The sequence below is a fragment of the Lampris incognitus genome, chromosome 13, assembly GCF_029633865.1.
Source record: "Lampris incognitus isolate fLamInc1 chromosome 13, fLamInc1.hap2, whole genome shotgun sequence".
NCBI classification, from domain to species: Eukaryota; Metazoa; Chordata; class Actinopteri; order Lampriformes; family Lampridae; genus Lampris; species Lampris incognitus.
In genome coordinates, this window is record NC_079223.1 from 48,207,520 (window position 1) to 48,233,612 (window position 26,093).

Genomic DNA, 26,093 nt, shown 5'->3' on the forward strand with positions numbered 1-26,093 from the left:
GAAACTGTCTAGAGTAAAAACGACCTGCCAACGTGTCGTCACGTCTGCAGAGCCTGAGAGAAGAGCAGCTGGATGGATGTGACGGGCAGCAACAACATAAACACAACGCAAACACACCCTGCCCCACGACTGTCACCATCACACCACTGATATGAGTAACACATCACGTCTGCTGTTCTGTCAGCACAACACACACACACGGATACACACTCGACACAAGTCAGGCGAGTGTGTATCGTCACCAGAGGATCGCCCTCAACAGTAGGACAACTGATGGAGGACACAAGTGCAGCACCACTGGCTATCTGACCTCCACAAACAGGAGCATCTCTCCAGCCTCAGACATATATAACCTACAGCTGCTCATCAGATATGACAGATCCACACAGATGGATGGTGATAGGGCCCCCTGTCAGGGGACGTGGCCCCTGGAGGACCTTGAGATGGCTATGCGTCCTAAGGACACAGCGTTAGATAGAGCGGTGTCATCACCGCTGACAAAAACCGAAACGGATCCAGTCTCTGTGGAGTGACACTGCAGCCAGCCCGGAGTTGTGCTGCTTTTCCTGCTCTCAGGATGGCGGGAATGCTGGAGCCTGTCCCAGCAGTCATTGGGCGGCAGGAGGGGCGACACCTTGGACAGGCCGCCAGGCCATCACATGGCCCCCACACACACACACACACACCTCGGGACAATTTAGTACGGCCGATTCACCTGACCAACATGACTTGGGGCTGTGGGAGGAAACCGGAGCAGACACGGGGAGAACATGCAAACTCCACACAAGGGACGACCCCCAAGGTCGGACTACCCCGGGGCTACGAACCCAGGACCTTCTTGCTGTGAGGCGACCGCGCTAACCACTGCACCACTGTGCCGCAAAAAATAATATAAAAAAAAACCCCCGAATAACAATAAATATTTATTATTAGCATATTATTATTAGCAATATTATAAATATTAGCATATTTATTATTAGCGAAAAAATAAAATGAAAATTACAAATGTATTGTGCACTTAATTTTCATTAGTTGGTGTTGGGTCTACCTTTTGCAACATCTCTGTACACCAGTGAGTACTGGTATAAAGCTGCAGTAGGTAACATGAACATTCCAATGCAAATCCTCCCGCTTCTCTCTCCGCTGTCTCGTAGCGCTCCGCTAAGCCCCGCCCACCAGATGACCTCCGCTCGGCTCGGCTGAAGTCGCTTGGCTAAAATCGTCCGTCCCGGGCTAGATTTTCTAAAGCTTGACTACGGAGCCAAGGGGAGGTGCAGAAGTCTTGTTTTATGGAATCTTTGCCCAACGACGTCGTAAGAAAAAGTGCCTACCCAAGCTTTAAGAGGGGATTCTGGTGATTACTTAACGATTCCACGAGAGTATCTGATTATTTGTTGTCAGCTCTGACGGCAGAATCACAAGACCACAATCAGCAGACTCACAAAACCTATATAGTATGGTGAAATGGTTCAACAACTGCTGGGATAGACTCCGGCATCCTGCCACCCTGGTCGGGATAAGCGGCTTGGATAATGGATGGATGGATGGATGGCTCAACAATTCTGCTGAATAGTCAAAGCAAAAAACTGTCAAAATTGCCCGAGCCCTAACTTGGAAAATGGTCATTTGACAGCTCCAGAGCAAATACTGCCACGATGACGTAGTTGTCTTCTCATTACGACTTTTATTAGTCGTTTGTTTATTCATTTATTTAGTAGTTTGTTATTTATTTATTGGTCATTTAATTAATTAAATAATTACTTTTGTTTTATTAGTCATTTATTTAGTGGTTTATGTTATTTATTTATTGGTCATTTAATTAATTAATTACTTTTGTTTTATTTGTCATTTATTTATTTAGTCGTTTATTAGTCATTTCACTGATCAGGCATAAAACTAAGCAAGATAAATGCTTCCAAATCCTAATTTGACATGACTGGATGACTTGGCACACTGATATGGAGCCGAGCGTGACGGCACAAAATGCTACTAAAGTGCATGTTTCCCAAAATCCTTTGGTTTGTAAATAATGAGATGGACCAAAAACCAGAAACGTCTTTTTTAGTCACGACTATAGGAATGTTAAGGACATTAAATGTGAAACGGGAAGTTCAACGAAAGCTGTTTCAGTTCATGAAGTCAGACAGATTGAGGCTGCTCTGAAAGCCATCGGTGCAAACACAAAACCCCAAAACAAAATGTGTATTAAAAGATGCGTAATACCTGGACTGCCCATCTGGGTGGAGCCTGGCAGCAGTAAAAGATCTTGAGGCGCTCGGTCACAGGACAGGTCTGCGCCTCAAAGTGGTCCGCTATCGCCTGGTGGAGGAAAAGAAACTCAACATTTGATCTGAATTTCTAATTCACTGCTTCAATTCTTGCACTCAAAATGAACATCCTCAAGAAAGCATATCAAGAACCCAATTTCCCCTCGGGGATGAATAGAGTATTCTGATTCTGATTCTGATGTACTGGCCCACGAATAATTCCCCCCAAGATGGAAATAAACCTTTGCAAGTGAAGATTCAAGATTACTTTATTTGTCCCGTGGAAAATTTGTCTTTGACACAAAGGCTGCCACATAAAAATACATACAATATAGTGCAGTAACAGACAATATAGTGCAGTATTTGCAAGAATGGACCTGGGTAATACAAGCAGTATCAATCCATAGTTGAGAATGATCCCCCAGATGCCCTGGCTCAAAAATAATGTCTTCTATTTTCTTAGTGCGCACAAAGAGCTGGTGATCATCATACCATTGTACAAACTTGTCAACCTCTGAACTAAAGCCAGCAGTCACTGGGTGGCAGGCGGGGAGACACCCTGGACAGGCCACCAGTCCATCACAGGGCCCACACACACACACACACACAGACAAACGCAGACAGACACACACACACACACTCATACCTAGGGACAATTTAGCACGGCCAATTCACCTGACCTACATGTCTTTGGACTGTGGGAGGAAACCGGAGCCCCCGGAGGAAAATAACACAGACACGGGGAGAACATGCAAACTCCACACAGAGGACGACCCGGGACGACCCCCAAGGTTGGACTACCCCGGGGCTCGAACCCAGGACCTTCTTGCTGTGAGGCGACCGCGCTAACCACTGCACCACCGTGTCGCCAGAAAAATAACAGCAATGTCAAAATAAATTACAACTAAAGATAAAAGACTTGTACTCCCAACTAGCCCTCTCACCCACTTAGCAAATCGGAAGTGAGATACAGAAAATAAAATCCCAACTTGATCAAATTAGATATCGAAAGATACAATTTCTCATGCAACAAGCCAGAGTGCACTACTTTGAATTTAACGACAAAACAGGTCAGTTTCTGGCCAACCAACTGAAACACGATAAGGAAAACACACTCATCTCATTCATCAAAGAGCCACACGGTAATATCACACATAGTCCACGAGAGATACACACAGCTGAGAGCAGGATAAGCGGTTTGGATAATGGTGGAGGGAATGGAATAACTTGTATCACGCAGATAAGGAATCCAGTATTTCAAACATTAATTTACTCCTTGAGTTAAATGTTTAGATATCAACCTCCCAAAACTACCCAACTACCCAAACATACCCATAACCCCGAAAAACCCATGACAGCCCTCCTTTCCATGCCCAACAATAAATCAGGTGGCTCAGATGGCTACCCAATGGCATTTTATAAACTCATTTGGCCAACCATATCCCCACTATTTAGCCAAATGATTACCAAGGTTAAATTATCCTCCTCTATGCTTCCACATAGGAATACTGCTCTCATTTCAGTATCACTCAATCCTAATATGGACCCAACTCTCCCCTCGTTATAGACCAATAAACCTAATTATTGTGATGTAAAGATCATCACAAAAGCCAACAGAACTGAATCGGTCATTTTTTTTATATAATTCACCCAGACCAAATAGGCTTTATCAAAGGTAGACACTCCAGCAATATGCGCCGTTGATTAGGAATAACCTAAATACTCTCTTTTCTCTAGATGCTGAGAAAGATCTGACGGGTTTAATGGACATATCTTTTCTCCGCTCTCAAAAAAAATTGCTGTTGGAGAGTCATTCAATGGATTAAAATTCTGTACAAAGGGTCCGCGGTGGTGTAGCGGTCTAAGCATCGGCTTTGTGTCGATGCAGTTGCCCACTGGGTACCGGGGTTCGAGCCTCGGTCTCGTCAGATCCAACTACAGCCAGATTCGATGAAGCAGCAATAATTGGCAACGCTGTCTTCGGGAGGGGGGCGGAGTCGGCTTGTGTTCGTCACATGAATGCGTGTGTGTGGGGAAAAAGCAGTGGTTCGGCCTGGATTCGCCTTGTCATGAAAGTGGCGAGGCGTCTCCTTCGAGACTGCCGGCCGGAGAGATGCAGTTGGCAAACGCATACGAGGGTGGGTGTTTGAACTAAAATAGGGAGCGGTTGGCCACTAAACTGGGAGAGAGAGAAAAAAAGGGGGGAAATCAGAAATAAATTTATTTTAAAAAAAAATTCTGTACAAGTCACCATCAGCTTCTATCATCACCAATGGGTACGCATCACAGCATTCTACCCTGCAACGTGGCACAAGACAAGGATTTACTCTCTACCCCTTGCTATTTGCCATCTTCATCGAAGCTCTCGCGGCAGCCATCTGCCAGAACAATATAATTTGCATACAAACAGGAAACGCAGTTCACAAAATCCGTTTATATGCAGACAACATCTGTCTGTATCTGCAGAACCCCTCACCATCCTTACCAAAAGTATTAAATGGTATCACAAAACCATCAACAAGTTCAGACTATTCAATAAACTGGGGCGGTTACAAGCGAACGCAACTGGCAACACAAAAACGTATAATGCCCAGTGATGCCACCATTCTTAGGTGAGGCTAGGTGTTCCTGTATTTAATTACAAATGGGCAACTGGGATTATCAAAAAGATGATAGCAGGCCCTTCTCTGCTGTGGCGAGACTTGCCCCAAACCACCGGGGTTTAAATCATCGGCAGTCAACGGACTCTGAGCAGTCCTGCTTGTAAATGGATTCTTAAATAGAAAACTGTGAGGAATTTTATGCAACGGTGTAAAAATAGTCCTTGGACAAAGAAGGAAGATGGGAAACCCAGGTAGCGGCGCATTTTCCATCTCTCGACACCAGCAGAGGCGAAAGACTGACAGTCAGCAAAGAACAGTTAGACAAAATCAGTCCGTAGATGCATACATTAGGAGACCAAATAAATTACAATAAACATCATCCTAAACAAAATTTGACAAAGTTGGTGATGCAGTGAGAATCTGGAGGAGTTGGACAGACAACTGTATCAAGTTAGGGGGAAATAAGGAAGGTTAAAAATAAATAAACCTGCAGCTTCCTTACAAATGAGCATACAATTTTATTCGAAGGCTTGTCTTAATAAACCTAGAACCAAATGAGAGATCTTGAGACCATATTTGTATAATCTATGGTATTATAATTACTCAAATCAACAAAATAAAATATTTCAGTGTTTCCAAGCGCACAAACGCCCATCTGGCACAACTCTGAATTCATATGATAGACCTTTAGACAGTATTTGTGTCATCTACAGCACAATAATTACTATACAATAAAACGTGTTTAATCTCACTCCTTCCTGCACAGAGGCTATCTGAAAGTGAAGGGGCATGTAGCAGCAGCATGTTAACATGCAGCACTTTCACGGTAGCTGGTAGGTGAGAACTCTGTACTACGCAGCAGAATCAGTGCTTTCTCTGCTATTTCTTTATGCCACCATAATCCAGTCATTTGGGACTGACATCCCATCACAGATCTCTACTTACCAGTATATAAACGTAACCCCGATTAGCTGTCATGATTTAATGGAAAAAGCTCTAGGCTAGAGACTCTTTGTGGTCGTACGGACAAATGGAAAGATTTTTTTCCCACTTCTCTCTACCCACCACAAAATGGGATATGTCAATCACCCCACCTTTATCTTCCAGGAGTGCATTTCAGTTAGCATGGACTGTGCACACACGTTCATAAGTGTAGAGAGACGAAAAACTGTTATAGATGATTCATAGTCCCTGGTAGAGTTGGAGGGTTATCATTATTTACCGGTCAAATGTAATTGGAAATTTGTGTTGATTCACTGGAATCACGGTTAAGCGAAAAGGAAAAGACAATCGTGACGGGTGTAATTAATTTCAATTTTACCTGAGAAGAATAAGTCTGGTGTGTTCAGCTTCAGGGCAAAATACTGAACATGAGCCTTGGTTAGGAAACCACATTTCCCACTTCTGCAATGGAAAGTGTTCAAATACTTACGTAATGTTCCAAGAAATGCATTACAGCTACACAGAGGACATCTTAAGTTGCTTATAAAGTCAATTACTCAGTTTTGATTCAGTTTATGGCCTGCTCTGTATAAAAAAGTATAAATTGCAGCTTACTAAGACAACTGACTTTTGCATCCCAGAATCAAGCCACCAACCAGGATAAGGCCTGAGAAAATGCATCTTCTTTCAGTGCGGATAAAGCAAGTCATCAGTGAGCCATGTATTTCAAGTTTCATAACTTCTTCAACGGTTTGTAGAAATCCTATATTTCTAACTTCCTCTGCAGTTACAGCTTTTCAGGGGGCTCCTGTTGATTAAAATCCGGGATCATATCTAAAGAGAGCTTTGGCTGAATTGTACTTCTGTGTATTTTCTGTGTGTTGATTTTAAAGGGGCGACGTGTCATTTTTACCTCAGTTGTTCAGCAATGTCGTCAATAACGACAACATAATCAAAGTAGACAGGACAGGGAAGTTCCAGTAGAACGACAGCAGATATCCAGCGTGTTTGCAGACATCTGTAGTTTTTGTACGTCTTCAATATCAATTTGCTGCAGTTATGTGATGACTGAGCAAGTGAGCCAGATCTCTTGGCGGTGACAACATGTCACGAGCCTGCAAACATCTGTGGGTATTGAGCTGCATCTATTGGTGCAACCAACCTGAATACCATCCAGATCCCATGTTGGAGAATTTAGTCTAGACTTTAGAGCTGGCTAATATGTTGATATAATATAGATATGGTGATAATGAGACCAGACGGTTACGGTAAAATGGTGATATAACTTAAATATTATACGAAGAAAGAGGTTGGCGAAGAAGAAGTGAGATAGAGTGATGAATAAAGTAAACAGGAATACAAGGATATGCAGCGTAAAGCTGTATGAGAGGTTAGACACTAAGGAAGGAGAAAAGGACTTGTACTGATTGGCTAGACAGACGGAGCGAGCTGGGAAGGATGTGCAGCAAGTTAGGGCGATCAAGGATAGAGATGGAAATGTGCTGACAAGTGAGGAGAGTGTGTTAAGAAGGAGGAAGGAGTACTTTGAGGGGCTGATGGATGAAGAAAATGAGAGAGAGAAGGTTGGATGATGTGGGGATAGTGAATCAGGAAGTGCGGTGGATTAGCAAGGAGGAAGTGAGGGCAGCTATGAAGAGGATGAAGAGTGGAAAGGCAGTTGGTCCTGATGACATACCTGTGGAGGCATGGAGATGTTTAGGAGAGATGGCAGTGGGGTTTTTAACTAGATTGTTTAACACAATCTTGGAAAGTGAGAGGATGTCTGAGGAGTGGAGAAGAAGCATACTGGTACCGATTTTCAAGAACAAGGGCGATGTGCAGAACTGTAGCAACTACAGAGGTATAAAGTTGATCAGCCACAGCATGAAGATTTGGGAAAGAGTAATAGAAGCTAGGTTAAGAGGAGAGGTGACGATCAGCGAGCAGCAGTATGGTTTCATGCCATGAAAGAGCACCACAGATGTGATGTTTGCTTTGAGAATGTTGATGGAGAAGTATAGAGAAGGCCAGAAAGAGTTGCATTGTGTCTTTGTAGATTTAGAGAAAGCTTATGACAGAGTGCCGAGAGAGGAGGTGTGGTATTGTATGAGGAGGTCGGGAGTTGCAGAGAAGTATGTAGGAGTGGTGCAGGATACGTATGAGGGAAGTGTGACAGTGGTGAGGTGTGTGATAGGAATTACGGATGGGTTCAAGGTGGAGGTGGGATTACATCAAGGATCGGCTCTGAGCCCTTTCTTGTTTGCAATGGTGATGGACAGGTTGAGGGACGAGATCAGGCAGGAGTCTCCATGGACTATGATGTTCATGGATGACATTGTGATCTGTAGTGAGAGTAGGGTGCAGGTGGAGGACAGCCTGGAGAGGTGGAGGTATGCACTGGAGAGAAGAGGAATGAAAGTCAGTAGGAGCAAGACGGAATACCTATGTGTGAATGAGAGGGAGGACAGTGGAATGGTGAGGATGCAAGGAGTGGAGGTGATGAAGGCATATGAGTTTAAATACTTGGGGTCAACTGTCCAAAGTAACGGGTAGTGCAGAAGAGAGGTGAAGAAGAGAGTGCAGGCAGGGTGGAGTGGGTGGAGAAGAGTGTCAGGAGTGATTTGTGACAGAAGGGTACCAGCAAGAGTTAAAGGGAACGTTTACAAGATGGTTGTGAGACCAGCTATGTTATATGGTTTGGAGGCAGTGGCACTGATGAAAAGACAGGAGGTGGAGCTGGAGGTGGCAGAGATGAAGATGATAAGATTTTCATTGGGAGTGATGAAGAAGGACAGGATTAGGAACGAGTATATTAGAGGGACCGCTCAGGATGGACGGTTTGGAGACAAAGCAAGAGAGACAAGATGGAGATGGTTTGGACATGTGTGGAGGAGAGATGCTGGGTATATTGGGAGAAGGATGCTGAATATGGAGCTGCCAGGGAAGAGGAGAAGAGGAAGGCCAAAGAGGAGGTTTATGGATGTGGTGAGGGAGGACATGCAGGTGGCTGGTGTGACAGAGGAAGATGCAGAGGACAGGAAGTGATGGAAACGGGTGATCCACTGTGGCGCCCCCTAACGGGAGGGGGCGAGCAAGAAGAAGAACAACAACAAGAACAAGAAGTTGTTTGTATTTGCCCATGAAGCCACCGTGTGTGGACGCTGCACTTGCCTGGTATACTCTTGACTGGTACGAAAGCTAGCCAGCAAAGGCACATTTGTGATACTGGGCTATACAAATAAATAAACTGTTAATTAATAAACTGTTAACCACATACACAAATGGAAATGTTAGAACCCTGCTGCAATTGCTGCATCCGCTGTTAAGTTTTTTCAATGATTTTTCCAAAACTTGAAAGCCTGGAAATTTCTAGTCCCTGTTAATGTATGGAAAATTCTATCTTTTTATGAACCCAGTATGGTTAATATAGTTCAGCAAGAACACACACACACACACACACTAAGAAACCCTGTCCAGTCTATCTCAAGAGTGACAAGCAGTATCGGGAGGCCCCTGCCAGCTGCATGCTGCCCCGACATCAGCCTCTCAGGATGGAGAGTAAGCTTGATTGAAACCAGACTCCCCGCTCGACTCCCTCCATGTGCAGCAGAGTTGACAAAAAGAAGGGAAAAAAAAGCTGGTGAAACAGTTATACAATGTCTGGGGCTTAAAGAGCCCCCTGCTTAGTAACTGCCACCCATCCTGACTTGGGGCCCCAACCACTAAAACCCCCTGAACCACTTCACACACACACGGTTCTGGCCCTATCTGTCTCGGCCATTACAGACCGGACAGACCAGACCGAACACCTGGACGGACCACACACAGAAACACATATACAGTCATGATGGATCCCGCAGCATGTGGACGGCCATATCGTGAGGTAAATACCACAAGATGAACTGCATAACATCTGCTTGTGTGCACACTCAGATCAAGAGGGATGTAATCTGGAGAAAGAAGTGAGCGGAGTAGAAAGACTGGAGTGAAAAATTGACCACTGTCCCTAAAGAAAGTGACTTTCACGGTTCCTGAGTGGATTTCCTTGGCAAACAGGGGCACAAAGTGCATTTTAATTTTTCTTTCCTCCAGTTGAGTCAAGAAGAAGCATTGTCTTCAACTTGATGTGCATGAGATGAACAAAATGGCTGCCAACTTGAACTGAGTCATCGAGCGAGTCATTGGAGTCGTGCAGCTCTTGTGCATTAATTAGATACGTTATTGAAGTCACTGCAGACGAAGGCAGACAGGATTGAAAGCTACCTTGGAATATATTCATTTCATGCCATCCAGCATAATAACTACTGTGCATTTGAAGCACTTCAGACAGGTTTGTCACAGTGGGCCGTTTCCCCGTGGCATAAGGTACGAACCAGACCGGTGTTATAAAGTCCAAACATGCATTAGATATAACACAAGGAAATAGCTTATAATTGCACTTATACCACACACACACATACATATATATACACACATATATACACACACATATACATATTTATACAGATATACACTATACATATGTACATATATACACACATACATATATACATATAAGTAAATGTATATGTATACATACACACATACATATATAAGTACGTGTATATGTATATATACACATATATACTATACATATATACTATGTATATACGTATATGTGTGTGTGTATATACACATATATACACTATACATATATGTATATGTATATATGATTACAACACAGATCTAAATATTTATCTAATTCTGTACTTTGTTGATGGTAATATGTACAACTGTGTTCCATCAGAAATAGATTTCCAAAAGTAAAGTAGTAAAGTAAAATAACAGCACCCTTAACATGCTGATCGGTATCTCATGTAAGAGCTGCTCAGTGGTATCAAACGACGCAACCTCGGGTTCACTCCAGAATACACTGACAGGTGTTTCTAAAGTTTCAGAATCAACGGGGGGCCGAGGAAAAATCTACGCACTGAAATTTTGGCTGAGTAAATATTTGAGGTGTTTTGCAGAAGCGGGAAGTTGATTTGAAATTATACATTATTCCTTTCAGCTTTACATCTGTAAACAGAAGACTGAAGGTGCCTAACAGATGAATAAATAATGCACACATGAGAGTGCCAATCACATCTCGTAGTATGTTGAGCTCCCATCCAAGTTTTCAATGAACAACAAATACGCAATCAGTCACCCTCTAGCGGTAATATGCACCCCCTCTAGTGGTAACATGCACCCTCCAGCGGTAATATGCACCCCCTCTAGTGGTAATATGCGCCCTATAGCGGTAATATGCACCCCCTCTAGTGGTAACATGCACCCTCTAGCGGTAATATGCACCCCCTCTAGTGGTAATATGCGCCCTATAGCGGTAATATGCACCCCCTCTAGTGGTAATATGCACCCCCTCTAGTGGTAATATGCACCCCCTCGTGGTAATATGCCCCCCTCTAGTGGTAATATGCACCCCCTCTAGTGTTAATATGCACCCCCTCTTGTGGTAATATGCACCTCCTCTAGTGGTAATATGCACCCCCTCTAGCGGTAATATGCACCCCCTCTAGTGGTAACATGCACCCTCTAGTGGTAATATGCACCCCCTCTAGTGGTAATATGCACCCCCTCCAGTGGTAATATGCACCCCCTCTAGTGGTAACATGCACCCTCTAGCGGTAATATGCACCCCCTCTAGTGGTAATATGTACCCCCTCTAGCGGTAATATGCACCCCCTCTAGTGGTAACATGCACCCTCTAGCGGTAATATGCACCCCCTCTAGTGGTAACATGCACCCTCTAGCAGTAATATGCACCCCCTCTAGTGGTAACATGCACCCTCTAGCGGTAATATGCACCCCCTCTAGTGGTAACATGCACCCTCTAGCAGTAATATGCACCCCCTCTAGTGGTAACATGCACCCTCTAGCGGTAATATGCACCCCCTCTAGTGGTAACATGCACCCTCTAGCGGTAATATGCACCCCCTCTAGTGGTAATATGCACCCTCTAGCGGTAATATGCACCCCCTCTAGTGGTAACATGCACCCTCTAGCGGTAATATGCACCCCCTCTAGTGGTAACATGCACCCTCTAGCGGTAATATGCACCCCCTCTAGTGGTAACATGCACCCTCTAGCCGTAATATGCACCCCCTCTAGTGGTTACATGCACCCTCTAGCGGTAATATGCACCCCCTCTAGTGGTAACATGCACCCTCTAGCGGTAATATGCACCCCCTCTAGTGGTAACATGTACCCTCTAGTGGTAATATGCATCCCCTCTAGTGGTAATATGCACCCCCTCTAGTGGTAATATGCACCCTCTAGTAGTAATATGCACCCCGTCTAGTGGTAATATGCACCCTCTAGTGGTAATATGCACCCCCTCTAGTGGTAATATGCACCCCCTCTTGTGGTAATATGCACCCCCTCTTGTGGTAATATGCACCCTCTAGAAGTAATATGCACCCCGTCTAGTGGTAATATGCACCCTCTAGTGGTAATATGCAGTAAGAGCTGTTGTCCCAGGTAGTAGAGGGTATCAACAACCATGGAAAAACGGCACCACCATCTTGACGAAGTAAATTACATTTGAGACTAAAAGTCTTTTACAGATGAAAACTCACAGATCATATGAAAACACACGTTACTCATCTCTCACCTGGGTTTGCATCATGGCCCTCTCCACTCGACGGGAGCTCCCTTTCTCCAGTTTGGTCCTGAGGCAGAGGGCTGTTACTTCCACTGCCCAGAACTTGGGCTGTGACAGTATACACTGAAAATAGACATGAAGGGAAACAATTAATCCCACAAAGGGTGAGAACTTCAGATGAATGTTGAGATATGTGTATGTCTTGCTCAGGCTCTTCATCATGTTCATTTCTCATTTTGTCCAATTCCATTAATGACGCAAAAATCAAATCGTACTTACTGACGTGATTTATAATCAAACTAACACAGAATCAACCATAACTGCTGTGCAGTATATCTGAATATCAACAACAGACGCCTGTATAATATTAACAGCAGAATGAGTTAAACACATTGAGAGCTAAAAAGTACTCAAAAGTCAAAACCAGATCGTCACAACATGCAGTGCTTGTGGTACAAGTATTACGGGGTATTACGGGGTATTACGGGGTAACGCAGAGCTTTGCCTTTGTCAGAGAAGTGACCAAGGTACTAGAAACAAGGCTCAGAGTTGCAAAGCTCACTCGCTGAAATAAGAGAAACTGTCCAGAGATCAACACTCTCTCCGCACTTTAGATTTGGCAGGAAGAGAGCCACTCCAGAAAAAGCCCAACATTAAGTCATGCCTGGAGTTTACGAGAAGCCATGTGAGAAAAACTGAGATAATCAGGAAGAAGGTTTTGCGGTCTGATGAGATTAAAGTTTAGCTTTTGGTTGGAGAGCAAAGTGCTATGTTTGGCATAAACCAAACACAGCCCAACTCCCTTTTAACACCATCCCTGCTGCTAGGCATGGCAGCGGCGGCCTCGCGCTACGACGCCGGGTTCTATTAGGAGAACCTGGAAAGCTGAGTTCCCATTCATGAACGCTGGGCTGAAGTGTAGCTTTTGTCATGGTGACAAGGTGTGGGGTTCATCCTCAGGCATACTGAAAAACACACTGGAAACCTGCGTGGATTGCTTTAATGAAATGTACTGACAGCATCACACATACCGACTGCTTCCACGATGGCCGACGCTGAACATTCACGATTTAAAAATGCTCAGGTGCAAACTGGACTTGGGCAGATGACGAGAGAAAAGGGAAATACTGATCAATGTCGACATGCAAAACACTAATTAGTTCCTTAGGGGAATTTTTAAAAAGAAATTTTTTTTGCCTTTGTGGGCTGACTTTATAGTGGTCTCCCCATGAACCCGTTGATGACTCATTGGGTTCACGGCGCGTCTGTGGTCAGGACCAACGTATCAATTTATGATGCACGGCGGCGCTGCGAGTATCAACGCATTGCCAGTCAGTGCGTGCAGCCAACTTAAGTTCAGATCCTTCCCATAAAATTTTCAAATTCTGCTCCCTGTCATCCTCGCCTGGCGTCTGATGTAGAAAAGACGAGAGAGCTGGAGGGAAAAGACAAAAACATGAGAGGGACCTGTTCGGTTCACCTCTAACGACCTCTACGTGCACTCGGCTCAGACAAAACCACGAGGCCGGCAGGAAATATTCTGTTCTGTTAACAAAGTCAAATCAAGCAAAAAGCCTCTCATACTACAAACAGCAGGTCCACGTGAAACCGGAACATGTCCTACCCGGGATGCAGCATCACATCCTCTCTCAAGTCTGGTTTTTCCACTAGCACGATCAGAAAACGGGGGCCGTTTGAGCTTTTCAGTCTGGCCTCAAGAACAGCAGGATATTTTGTCTGCTTCACAGGACCACTTCCTCTGTGTCTTTATCAACAACCCCCCCCCCCCCCCAGCATGCCGCAGGTCACTCTGGCCCGCGGTGGAGCCGTCTGGAAACGAGAGCTGATCATAATCCATCACGTTTGGGGTTGGGGCCAACATCTGTTTCTGGGGGACAAAGGGAGCATGAGGCGACCAGATGGTCAAGGTTTAGAAAAGGGTTCGGAGGTTAAGAGCAGTCACTGGAGGGGGGGGATACGAGACGTGTGCGGCGATGGTAGCACGGAGGTGACGTGGTGCGGATAGCGGGAGACGCTTCATGCCTGGAGGAGGTGGTGATCAGATAGAATAACCTCCACCGGACAATCCTCTCTCCTCTCTTTTCTGTCTCCAAACACCCCGAAACTTCCTCGTCGAGTCGCTAGACGACTATCGCCAACAGCGTCCTCCGGCAGAGCCCTCCCCAGAGACCCGTCTGGGGGCAGGATGAGATTTAGCTGGACAGACAGAAGATCAGTCCTTCCGCCGCGGCCCAGAGCAGACTTTCTTATTGACTTAGGTGATGTAATATGTTCAGCTGCCACATCTGTGTGGAAATGAGATCCCGAGGAGGTGGTGTTGGGGGGTCCCGGGCCTGACTCCGTATTTGACTCTTATCGCTGATGCGGATAAACATCTTTTCTTTTCCAGCCCCGCAAATAACCGCCAGCATAATAACTGACATCACGACAACACCTCCGACACTGAACAGCGGTCGCAGGGGGAGAAAAGAGACGAGGAGGAGACACGGAGGAGGAAAAAAAACCTTCCTGCAAAGTTGAGTCGGTTCATCTGCACACAAAGTCCAGCGGGAGGAACGGCTCATCTAAGTGACCTCTTCAGTCTCAGCCGACTGCAGGTACCCCCACCCTTACCAACAACACAGTGGCATGACGACCCAAACCAACCACCGGCTTCATATGCAAATTACCGTGACCGTTACCTAGAGTTACACTGGTCATGTGTACTACTCACATGTGTACTACTCACATGTGTACTACCCACATGTGTACTATCGACAGAGGGTTGGGGAATAGATGGAATCACAGCATTGTAAGATGGCGGCAGATGTAGAGGTGCTCCGCCCCCTCTGCAGACTACCACATGCCTCCTCCCATACATGTGGAGTCACCAGCCGCTTCTTTTCCCCGGACAGTGAGGAGTTTCACCAGGGGGACGTAGCGCGTGGGAGGACCACGCTATTCCCCCCCAGTTCCCCCTCCCCCCTGAACAGGTGCCCCGACCGACCAGAGGAGGCGCTAGTGCAGCGACCAGGACACATACCCACATCCGGCTTCCCACCCACAGACACGGCCAAATGTGTCTGTAGGGACGCCCGAGCAAGCCGGAGGTGACACGGGGATTCGAACTGGCGATCCCCGGGTTGGTAGGCGACGGAATAGACCGCCACGCCACCCGGACGCCCCGTGTTAGCTCTTCTGTGTTGTGCCGTCCTCTTGGCCAGCGTCTGTTTGGTTCCCCTAATGTACATAGCAATCCTCCCAGGACTGAACGGCGTACACTATATTGCTCTGTTGGAGCAGGGGGACTCGAACCTTGGGGTGGACCAAGTTCTGATGCGGCGTGCTACGGGGTTCTAAAGCAACTGGGACATCTCTGGTGCTTTCAAACTCCAAAATACACTGCAGCAGAAATGGGTCCACCCCGGGGATTTCCTTACCTGGTTTATTGAGCATGCATCAAGACAACAACAAACAAACAAACAAACAAACAGAAGAACCTTGTCTTTTCCTGAATGTGTCTGCTGGATAAAGACAGGCAGCTCTGACACCAACACCACACCTCATTACCAGAAACTGGGTTAAGGACTTAATATAAAACATAACTGAAACGTGTGGGAAGATGGCGGAGCGAATTCACGTTTGCGGCGGCCTCATCCAGAACCGTCCATGCGGTGTCTTTGTCCACGTCTACGCTTGTGTCTTCATTTGATGGCTGGGAGAGCTGGTGCTGGATCAGCTGGGGGAGCTTGGTCTGCTGCCCCCATGTGGGCCCGGGGACCACGGCCCTGCTTGCAGCTCCATCCAAACAGGACACGCCGAGGGTGGTCTGACGGCACGCGGACGCGGGGCAGGCTGGGCTGGGCTGGGCTGGGCTGGCTGTTGGCCCATGTGGACCAGCAGTTCCGGTGGCACCAGAGGCGGTCTGGCGGCGGCCTTGCCTGGCGTCCACCGTGTTTTTGGTGTTGTTGTGCGCAGTGCGGGGAGGTGCGTCACGGGTGTCTGGCTGGGACAGCTGGCGCTGGATCGGCCTGGGGAGCCCGGTCTTTCTGCACCCTGTGGGCCCAGGGACCACGGCCCCTGACCGGAGCTGCGCCTGAGGAGGAAACAGGAAGTGGGAGGCTAAGCTAACTGCTAGCCCATGCAGACCGGCAGATCCGACAGTCATCCTGGCGTTCGCTCTCTTGGACAGGGAATTTTGTTTATTTTTTTGTAGTTTGGATATGTGTAACAGTTCTTGCAGCTCTTGGATATGTGTTTGTGTGTTTGTGTTTGTGTTGCCCTGCCGTGGGCTGGGGGAAACGACAAATACATGTTGGTGATTCCTGATCCTGATGTCCAGCTCATCATGGTAGTTAACGGCTGTGTCCACACCACGGCAAGTCTGTCGACAGGTGTGGTGAAGGACAGACCCCGCTGACCTGTCGGCACCTGACTGGATGGCTCTGCGGTTCTTCTGCAGCGAGGCTTTGTTTCCTCGTTAACCAGGAGTCCAAACAAAAAGCCAAGTGGAGATAATCATCAACATAAGCCGCTCACCGAGGAGGTGCTGGGAGTGGGCGACGTACGGCTGCGAGTGAGAGGAACAAACACTAATCACGTGCCGGTCTAAGATGTGGATTTCCATCTTGTTTGTCAAGGTGGAACTGGAATGGCCCGTTAATCCAAATGTAAATCATCCTCGTTATGCAGCTGGCACAGAGGCAACGTTAATCACCAAGCAATTAAAAGCAAACGACAGCTACGCTGAGCATTCATCACACAGCTAATCACACAAATATGCATGACTTTTACAAGCAGGGCGCACAACCTGGGGCTGCTTAACACAACGATGACTGTGTGCCAGCTGCGAAGGGAGTTCAGGAAGCAAGGACACCGGCGGCTGAGGAACATGCAGGAGGCTCTACGAGGGGAGATGGGAGCTGAAGTTTTGAACTACATGTTGCTGCGTGGCTTGTCTTAACACAAGATCTCATGTGTTACCAACGATCAACTCGTACTGTAAGGGAAGGAGTACCCATAGCGATGAAAAATGATGTAACACCATCCATTATCCAAACCAGCCACCCATCCAACCCACCCATCCATCCATTACCCAAACCACCCATCCATCCATTACCCAACCACCCATCCATCCATTATCCAACTACCCATCCATCCATTACCCAAACCACCCATCCATCAATTACCCAACCACCCATCCATCCATTACCCAAACCACCTATTAATCCATTATCCAAACCATCCATCCATCCCACCCATCCATCCATTATCCAAACCAGCCACCCATCCAACCCACCCATCCATCCATTACCCAACCACCCATCCATCCATTACCCAAACCACCTATTAATCCATTATCCAAACCATCCATCCATCCCACCCATCCATCCATTATCCAAACCAGCCACCAATCCAACCCACCCATCCATCCATTACCCAAACCACCCATCCATCCATTATCCAAACCATCCATCCATCAATTATCCAAACCACCCATCCATCCATTATCCAAACCACCCATCCATCCATTACCCAAACCACCCATCCATCAATTATCCAAACCACCTATTAATCCATTATCCAAACCATCCATCCATCCCACCCATCCATCCATTATGCAAACCAACTATCCATCCATTATCCAACCACCCATCCACCCATTATGCAAACCACCCATCCATCCATTATCCAAACCGCCCATCCACCCATTATCCAAACCACCTATTAATCCATTATCCAAACCATCCATCCATCCCACCCATCCATCCATTATACAAACCACCCATCCATCCATTATCCAAACCAACTATCCATCCATTATCAAAACCGCCTATCCATTATCCAAACCGCCCATCCATCCATTATCCAAACCACCCATCCATCCATTATCCAACCACCCATCCACCCATTATCCAAACCATCCATCCATCTATTATCCAACCACCCATCCACCCATTATGCAAACCACCCATCCATCCATTATCCAAACCACCCATCCACCCATTATGCAAACCACCCATCCATCCATTATCCAAACCGCCCATCCATCCATTATCCAAACCACCCATCCATCCATTATCCAAACCATCCATTATCCAAACCACCCATCCATCCATTATCCAAACCATCCATTATCCAAACCACCCATCCATCCATTATCCAAACCATCCATTATCCAAACCACCCATCCAGCCATTATGCAAACCACCCATCCATCCATCCATCCATCCATTATCCAAATCACCCATCCAACTAACTCATCCATCCATTATCCAAACCGCCCATCCATCCATTATCCAAACTGCCCATCCATACATTATCCAAACCATCCATTATCCAAACCATCCATTATCCAAACCACCCATCCATCCATTATCCAAACCACCCATCCAACTCACTCATCCATCTATTATCCAAACCACCCATCCATTATCCAAACCAGCTATCTATGGCTTTTATAACCAGAGAGAAACACTGCAGCTGCGTTACTTACAACACCTGCAGAACTATTTCAGCTAAGCGTGAACAATTGCTTACATAAAATGTATTTGCCGGGCGTCCGGTGTAGCAAAGCAGTCTATTCCATTTCCTACCAACACGGGGATCACTGGTTCGAATCCCTGTGTTACCTCCGGTTTGGTCGGGCATCCCTACAGACACAACTGGCCGTGTCTGCGGGTGGGAAGCCGGATGTGGGTATGTGTCCTGGTCGCTGCACTAGCGCCTCCTCTGGTCGGTCGGGGCGCTTGTTGGGGGGGGGGGGACTGGGGGGAATAGCGTGATCCTCACATGTGCTACATCCCCCTGGTGAAACTCCTCACTGTCAGGTGAAAAGAAGCGGCTGGTGACTCCACGTGTATGGGAGGAGGCATGTGGTAGTCTGCAGCCCTCCCCGGATCAGCAGAGGGGGTGGAGCAGCGACCGGGACGGCTCCGAAGAGTGGGGTAATTAGCCAAGTGCAATTGGGGAGAAAAAGGGGGGAAAATAGAACAATATATATGTGCCAAGCATGGAGAGATGAGCTCACACAGGGCAGAGACAAGTCGGAGCTGATCAAAGAGCACCGGCACGTCACGGATTAGCTGCTGAACAGCCCGGGATGACTCCTCTGGCAGTCCCCACAGTGTCATCTGGATGTCATGGCACAACCAATAAAAACATGTTGGTCATAAATTTCACAAAGCCAGTATTTACGGCAGGGCTGCTAGTTAGAAAGTCTTAAATCCAAGGCCGGTGCACACAGGCGCAGGATGTGGTATAAGTAGCAGAAAACTGGATTCCTAAGTGCTGGAAAAACGTAACGGAGTCCAGGGTGTCGACCCACCAGGTCTTCTGCAAGACGCCAAACACGGTGGTTGATCTGTGATGGAGAGGGCAGTGGGGATGCACCAATAAAACAAATCTTGGCTCAAAAGGTTTCAAAAATAAAACATGGCCGACGGTACTGTAAATGACACTGATTTTTTTTTTCCATTTATTTCAAAATTTACAGCACAGCTCGGGGCTTCCAGGCAGATTTCCAGGCAGGAGTCCAAGTGGGACTAAAGCTGTTCTGAATGCAAATGGCAGCTCTGTTCTCCTGGTCTCATATTGCTGTATTGGTGGTTTGCTGTTAACTTAGCAACTCCGTGGAAATAAGGAGTTAAGAAGAGAAGAACATGGATTTGTTTTACAAAATGTACCCAATCGAGTAATCGCTATCAAGTCAAGTCAATCTTATGTGTACGGCCCAACGTCACAGATTACAAATTTGCCTCAAGGGGCTTTACAGCAACACAACATCCTGTCCTCAGACCCTAGTATATCGAGTGTGAGATGACACACCACTTACTTCAAGGTTGGTGTTTCAACCACGGGCATGAAACTGGAGGTGACGACACAAAGATCAAATTCCTCGGAAAAATGTCAACTAATGTGGCTTCGATCAGGAAATCAAACCATGACACTAACTTCCTGTTTCATTGAGGTTTCACCTGTTTGGCACTTTTTGACTTCAGCGACGCGACTCTTTAAAACACGCAGTACGGGGGTGCCCGGGTAGCGTAGGGGTCTATTCCGTTGCCTACCAACACGGGGATCGCCGGTTCGAATCCCCGTGTCACCTCCGGCTTGGTCACCTCCGGCTTGGTCGGGCGTCCCTACAGACACAACTGGCCGTGTCTGCGGGTGGGAGGCCGGATGTGGGTATTAGGGGTGTTAGAAAGTATCGATACACTGGAGTATTGTGATATCATCTGGTGTGATACTGTATCGATTCTCAGAACCACTGTATGGACTTTTTAATTGTCTACATGTAAAGGTTGGTGACAAACATGTTGTGTTGTGTGTAACCCCCACGACCGCTAGACAACAGTGTTGTAACCTATCTTCGGCCATCTGACTCTCCCACTCCAACCCCACAACGTAAACTGAGACAGGAAGTAGCATGAGCACAAAGAACACAGGCCTATGACATCACAGTATATCACCATACACTGACTCAGAACCCTGTATCGTGATACGTATCGTATCGCCAGATTCTCGCCAATATACACCCCTAGTGGGTGTGTGTCCTGGTCGCTGCACTAGCGCCTCCTCTGGTCGGTCGGGGCGCCTGTTCGAGAGGGAGGGGGGAATAGCGTGATGCTCCCACGTGCTACGTCCCCCTGGTGAAACTCCTCACTGTCAGGTGAAAAGAAGCGGCTGGTGACTCCACATGTATGGGAGGAGGCATGTGGTAGTCTGCAGCCCTCCCCGGATCAGCAGAGGGGGTGGAGCAGAGACTGGGACGGCTCGGAAGGGTGGGGTAACTGGCCGGATACAATTGGGGAGAAACCCCCCCCCATAACACAGCATGGATGGTAACTGAGGTTCTTCAGACACCGCTCGAGAAAATGTTGGTGGGGTTCAAACAGCCAACAAGCCAAGGACACGTGAGGTGCTGAAGCAAAGTGGGCGACACAATCCCTCCTCTGTCTTTTGGAGAGGTGAAAGGTACGTCCATCACCCACATTAACGTCACCCACGCATTCTGGATCAGAGAGAGAGAGACACCTTCACACCCAGAAGAACCTCGCCCCACCTACCTCAAGTTCTCACTGCTTCTCGAGGAGAAGACTTGTCTGGCTGAGACGCTGTCTTGGCCAAGACAGGGACAGTGTGTTTCCCCCCCACATTTTTCTCCCCAATTGACCCCATTACCCAACTCTTCCGAGCCGTCCCGGTCGCTGCTCCACCCCCTCTGCCGGTCCGGGGAGGGCTGCAGACTACCACACCCCTCCTCCCATACATGTGGAGTCTCCAGCCACTTCTTTTCACCTGACAGTGAGGAGTTTCACCAGGGGGATGTAGCACGTGGGAGGGCCATGCTTTCCCCCCCAGTTCCCCCTCCCCCCTGAACAGGCACCCTGACCGACAACAGGAGGCGCTAGTGCAGCGACCAGGACACAAACCCACACCCGGCTTCCCACCCGCAGACACGGCCAATCGCGTCTGTAGGGACGCCCGGCCAAGCCGGAGGTAACACGGGGATTCGAACCGGCGATCCCCGTGTTGGTAGGCAGCAGAACAGACCGCTACGCCACCCGGACGCCCCCGGGACGGAGTGTTTTGAGGTGATCACTATGACGACTGGAGCGAAGGAGCCATGAGAGGAGGGGAGCGTTAACCCTGCAGGGCGGGGTGGGTGGTGTGCACCGAGCCATGTGAACTCCTTCAGGTGTGACCGGCATGGCGAGGCAGGACGCTGGGCGACGACGTGACATTTGCAGCAGTGCCACCGACCGCGGAGCTTGTCGGCTCCAACCGAACGCAGAGGTGAAAACCCGCCCTTGATAAAAATACTTTCAGACACACGAGGAATAAAGAATATAAGCGCTCGCCTTGAAGTCGGGTGGAGTAATGTTGCAATAAATCTTGGGACGCACTGAAAGCTACATTTGAATAAATTTATTTATCAAAACATATTAAAGAAGGCTCCTCTGGTTAAAACATCAACCTGGAGCTGACTGAGGATACTGGCAGGACAACCACATAAATTCTACAGCAGTAAATTAAAACCCCATGACTACTTATGTTTTCTCTCTCTGACCAGGCTCAGCCTTCCAGATAGACTACATATATTTCCCCCGTTAAAGAACTGGACCGTCCCCCAACTCGCTGGACTGAGAGTAAACTGCAACACCTGCCTGAATCAGACAGGAAATGAAATAAGATCCAGTCTCTCTCTCTCTCTCTCTCTCTCTCTCTCTCGCTCTCTCTCACACACAGACATATTTACACATATATCAATATTATACATTTGAAATATATTTGAAATATATTTATACATATGTATACTCTATTATACACACTCTTTACACATACACTACCGTTCAAAAGTTTGGGATCACCCAAACAATTTCGTGTTTTCCATGAAAAGTCACACTTATTCACCACCATATGTTGTGAAATGAATAGAAAATAGAGTCAAGACATTGACAAGGTTAGAAATAATGATTTGTATTTGAAATAAGATTTTTTTTACATCAAACTTTGCTTTCGTCAAAGAATCCTCCATTTGCAGCAATTACAGCATTGCAGACCTTTGGCATTCTAGCTGTTAATTTGTTGAGGTAATCTGGAGAAATTGCACCCCACGCTTCCAGAAGCAGCTCCCACAAGTTGGATTGGTTGGATGGGCACTTCTTTGAGCAGATTGAGTTTCTGGAGCATCACATTTGTGGGGTCAATTAAACGCTCAAAATGGCCAGAAAAAGAGAACTTTCATCTGAAACTCGACAGTCTATTCTTGTTCTTAGAAATGAAGGCTATTCCATGCGAGAAATTGCTAAGAAATTGAAGATTTCCTACACCGGTGTGTACTACTCCCTTCAGAGGACAGCACAAACAGGCTCTAACAGGTACTATTTAATGAAGATGCCAGTTGGGGACCTGTGAGGCGTCTGTTTCTCAAACTAGAGACTCTAATGTACTTATCTTCTTGCTCAGTTGTGCAACGCGGCCTCCCACTTCTTTTTCTACTCTGGTTAGAGCCTGTTTGTGCTGTCCTCTGAAGGGAGTAGTACACACCGGTGTAGGAAATCTTCAATTTCTTAGCAATTTCTCGCATGGAATAGCCTTCATTTCTAAGAACAAGAATAGACTGTCGAGTTTCAGATGAAAGTTCTCTTTTTCTGGCCATTTTGAGCGTTTAATTGACCCCACAAATGTGATGCTCCAGAAACTCAATCTGCTCAAAGAAGTGCCCATCCAACCAATCCAACTTGTGGGAGCTGCTTCTGGAAGCGTGGGGTGCAATTTCTCCAGATTACCTCAACAAATTAACAGCTAGAATGCCAAAGGTCTGCAATGCTGTAATTGCTGCAAATGGAGGATTCTTTGACGAAAGCAAAGTTTGATGTAAAAAAAATCTTATTTCAAATACAAATCATTATTTCTAACCTTGTCAATGTCTTGACTCTATTTTCTATTCATTTCACAACATATGGTGGTGAATAAGTGTGACTTTTCATGGAAAACACAAAATTGTTTGGGTGATCCCAAACTTTTGAACGGTAGTGTAGTTACACATATTTAAATATTTATACATTTAAAATATATTAAAAAATATACACTACCGTTCAAAAGTTTGGGATCACCCAAACAATTTTAAGTAAGATTTTTTTTACATCAAACTTTGATTTCGTCAAAGAATCCTCCATTTGCAGCAATTACAGCATTGCAGACCTTTGGCATTCTAGCTGTTAATTTGTTGAGGTAATCTGGAGAAATTGCACCCCACGCTTCCAGAAGCAGCTCCCACAAGTTGGATTGGTTGGATGGGCACTTCTTGCGTACCATACGGTCAAGCTGCTCCCACAACAGCTCAATGGGGTTCAGATCTGGTGACTGCGCTGGCCACTCCATTACCGATAGAATACCAGCTGCCTGCTTCTGCTCTAAATAGTTCTTGCACAATTTGGAGGTGTGTTTAGGGTCATTGTCCTGTTGTAGGATGAAATTGGCTCCAATCAAGCGCTGTCCACTGGGTATGGCATGGCGTTGCAAAATGGAGTGATAGCCTTCCTTATTCAGAATCCCTTTTACCCTGTACAAATCTCCCACCTTACCAGCACCAAAGCAACCCCAGACCATCACATTACCTCCACCATGCTTAACAGATGGCGTCAGGCATTCTTCCAGCATCTTTTCATTTGTTCTGCGTCTCACAAACATTCTTCTTTGTGATCCAAACACCTCAAACTTGGATTCATACGTCCACAACACTTTTTCCAGTCTTCCTCTGTCCAATGTCTGTGTTCTTTTGCCCATCTTAATCTTTTTCTTTTATTGGTCAGTCTCAGATATGGCTTTTTCTTTGCCACTCTGCCCTGAAGCCCAGAATCCCGCAGCCGCCTCTTCACTGTAGATGTTGACACTGGTGTTTTGCGGGTACTATTTAATGAAGATGCCAGTTGGGGACCTGTGAGGCGTCTGTTTCTCAAACTAGAGACTCTAATGTACTTATCTTCTTGCTCAGTTGTGCAACGCGGCCTCCCACTTCTTTTTCTCCTCTGGTTAGAGCCTGTTTGTGCTGTCCTCTGAAGGGAGTAGTACACACCGGTGTAGGAAATCTTCAATTTCTTAGCAATTTCTCGCATGGAATAGCCTTCATTTCTAAGAACAAGAATAGACTGTCGAGTTTCAGATGAAAGTTCTCTTTTTCTGGCCATTTTGAGCGTTTAATTGACCCCACAAATGTGATGTTCCAGAAACTCAATCTGCTCAAAGGAAGGTCAGTTTTGTAGCTTCTGTAACGAGCTAAACTGTTTTTAGATGTGTGAACATGATTGCACAAGGGTTTTCTAATCATCAATTAGCCTTCTGAGCCAATGAGCAAACACATTGTACCATTAGAACACTGGAGTGATAGTTGCTTGAAATGGGCCTCTATACACCTATGTAGATATTGCACCAAAAACCAGACATTTGCAGCTAGAATAGTCATTTACCACATTAGCAATGTATAGAGTGTATTTCTTTAAAGTTAAGACTAGTTTAAAGTTATCTTCATTGAAAAGTACAGTGCTTTTCCTTCAAAAATATGGACATTTCAATGTGATCCCAAACTTTTGAACGGTAGTGTACGTAAAATATATTTATACACACACACACACACACACACACACACACACACACACACACACACACACACACACACACATATATATATACATATATACACATATACACACACAGGTCACTACGTTATCCAGATCCCTGGCAGCCAAACAGCTTGGTGTTACGTATGATCCCAGCCTTTCCTTTGATAAGCACATTAAAGAAATCACCAAGACTGCCTTTTTTCACTTATGTAACAAAGCTAAAATTCAGTCTTTCCTGTCCATGGCTGATGCAGAGACTCTAATACATGGATTTGCTTGATCCAGACTTGATTACTGTAATGTTCTGTTCTCAGGTCTGCCACATTCTAGTACTAAAAGTCTTCAGATGGTTCAGAATGCTGCTGCTAGAATCCTAACTAAAACTAGGAAATTTGACCATATTACACCAATTCTTGCCTCCCTTCATTGGCCTCCTATCCATGTTTGATCAGACTTCAAGGTGCTTCAGCTGACTTATAAAATCCTAAATGAGCTTGCCCCATCTTACCTG

The 26,093-nt window shown here is 46.3% G+C and overlaps 1 protein-coding gene across 1 annotated transcript in view; it reads right to left on the bottom strand.

The window, feature by feature from the left end:
• ttc27 (tetratricopeptide repeat domain 27) overlaps positions 1 to 26,093 on the bottom strand; it is a 312,286-nt gene that overhangs the window by 124,101 nt on the left and 162,092 nt on the right. The window contains exons 10-11 of the mRNA XM_056291937.1: positions 12,465 to 12,578; positions 2,224 to 2,319 (exon numbers count right to left, since the gene is read on the bottom strand). Of these exons, the coding sequence (XP_056147912.1) occupies positions 2,224 to 2,319; positions 12,465 to 12,578 (210 nt within the window). The remainder of the gene's footprint in view (positions 1 to 2,223; positions 2,320 to 12,464; positions 12,579 to 26,093) is intronic.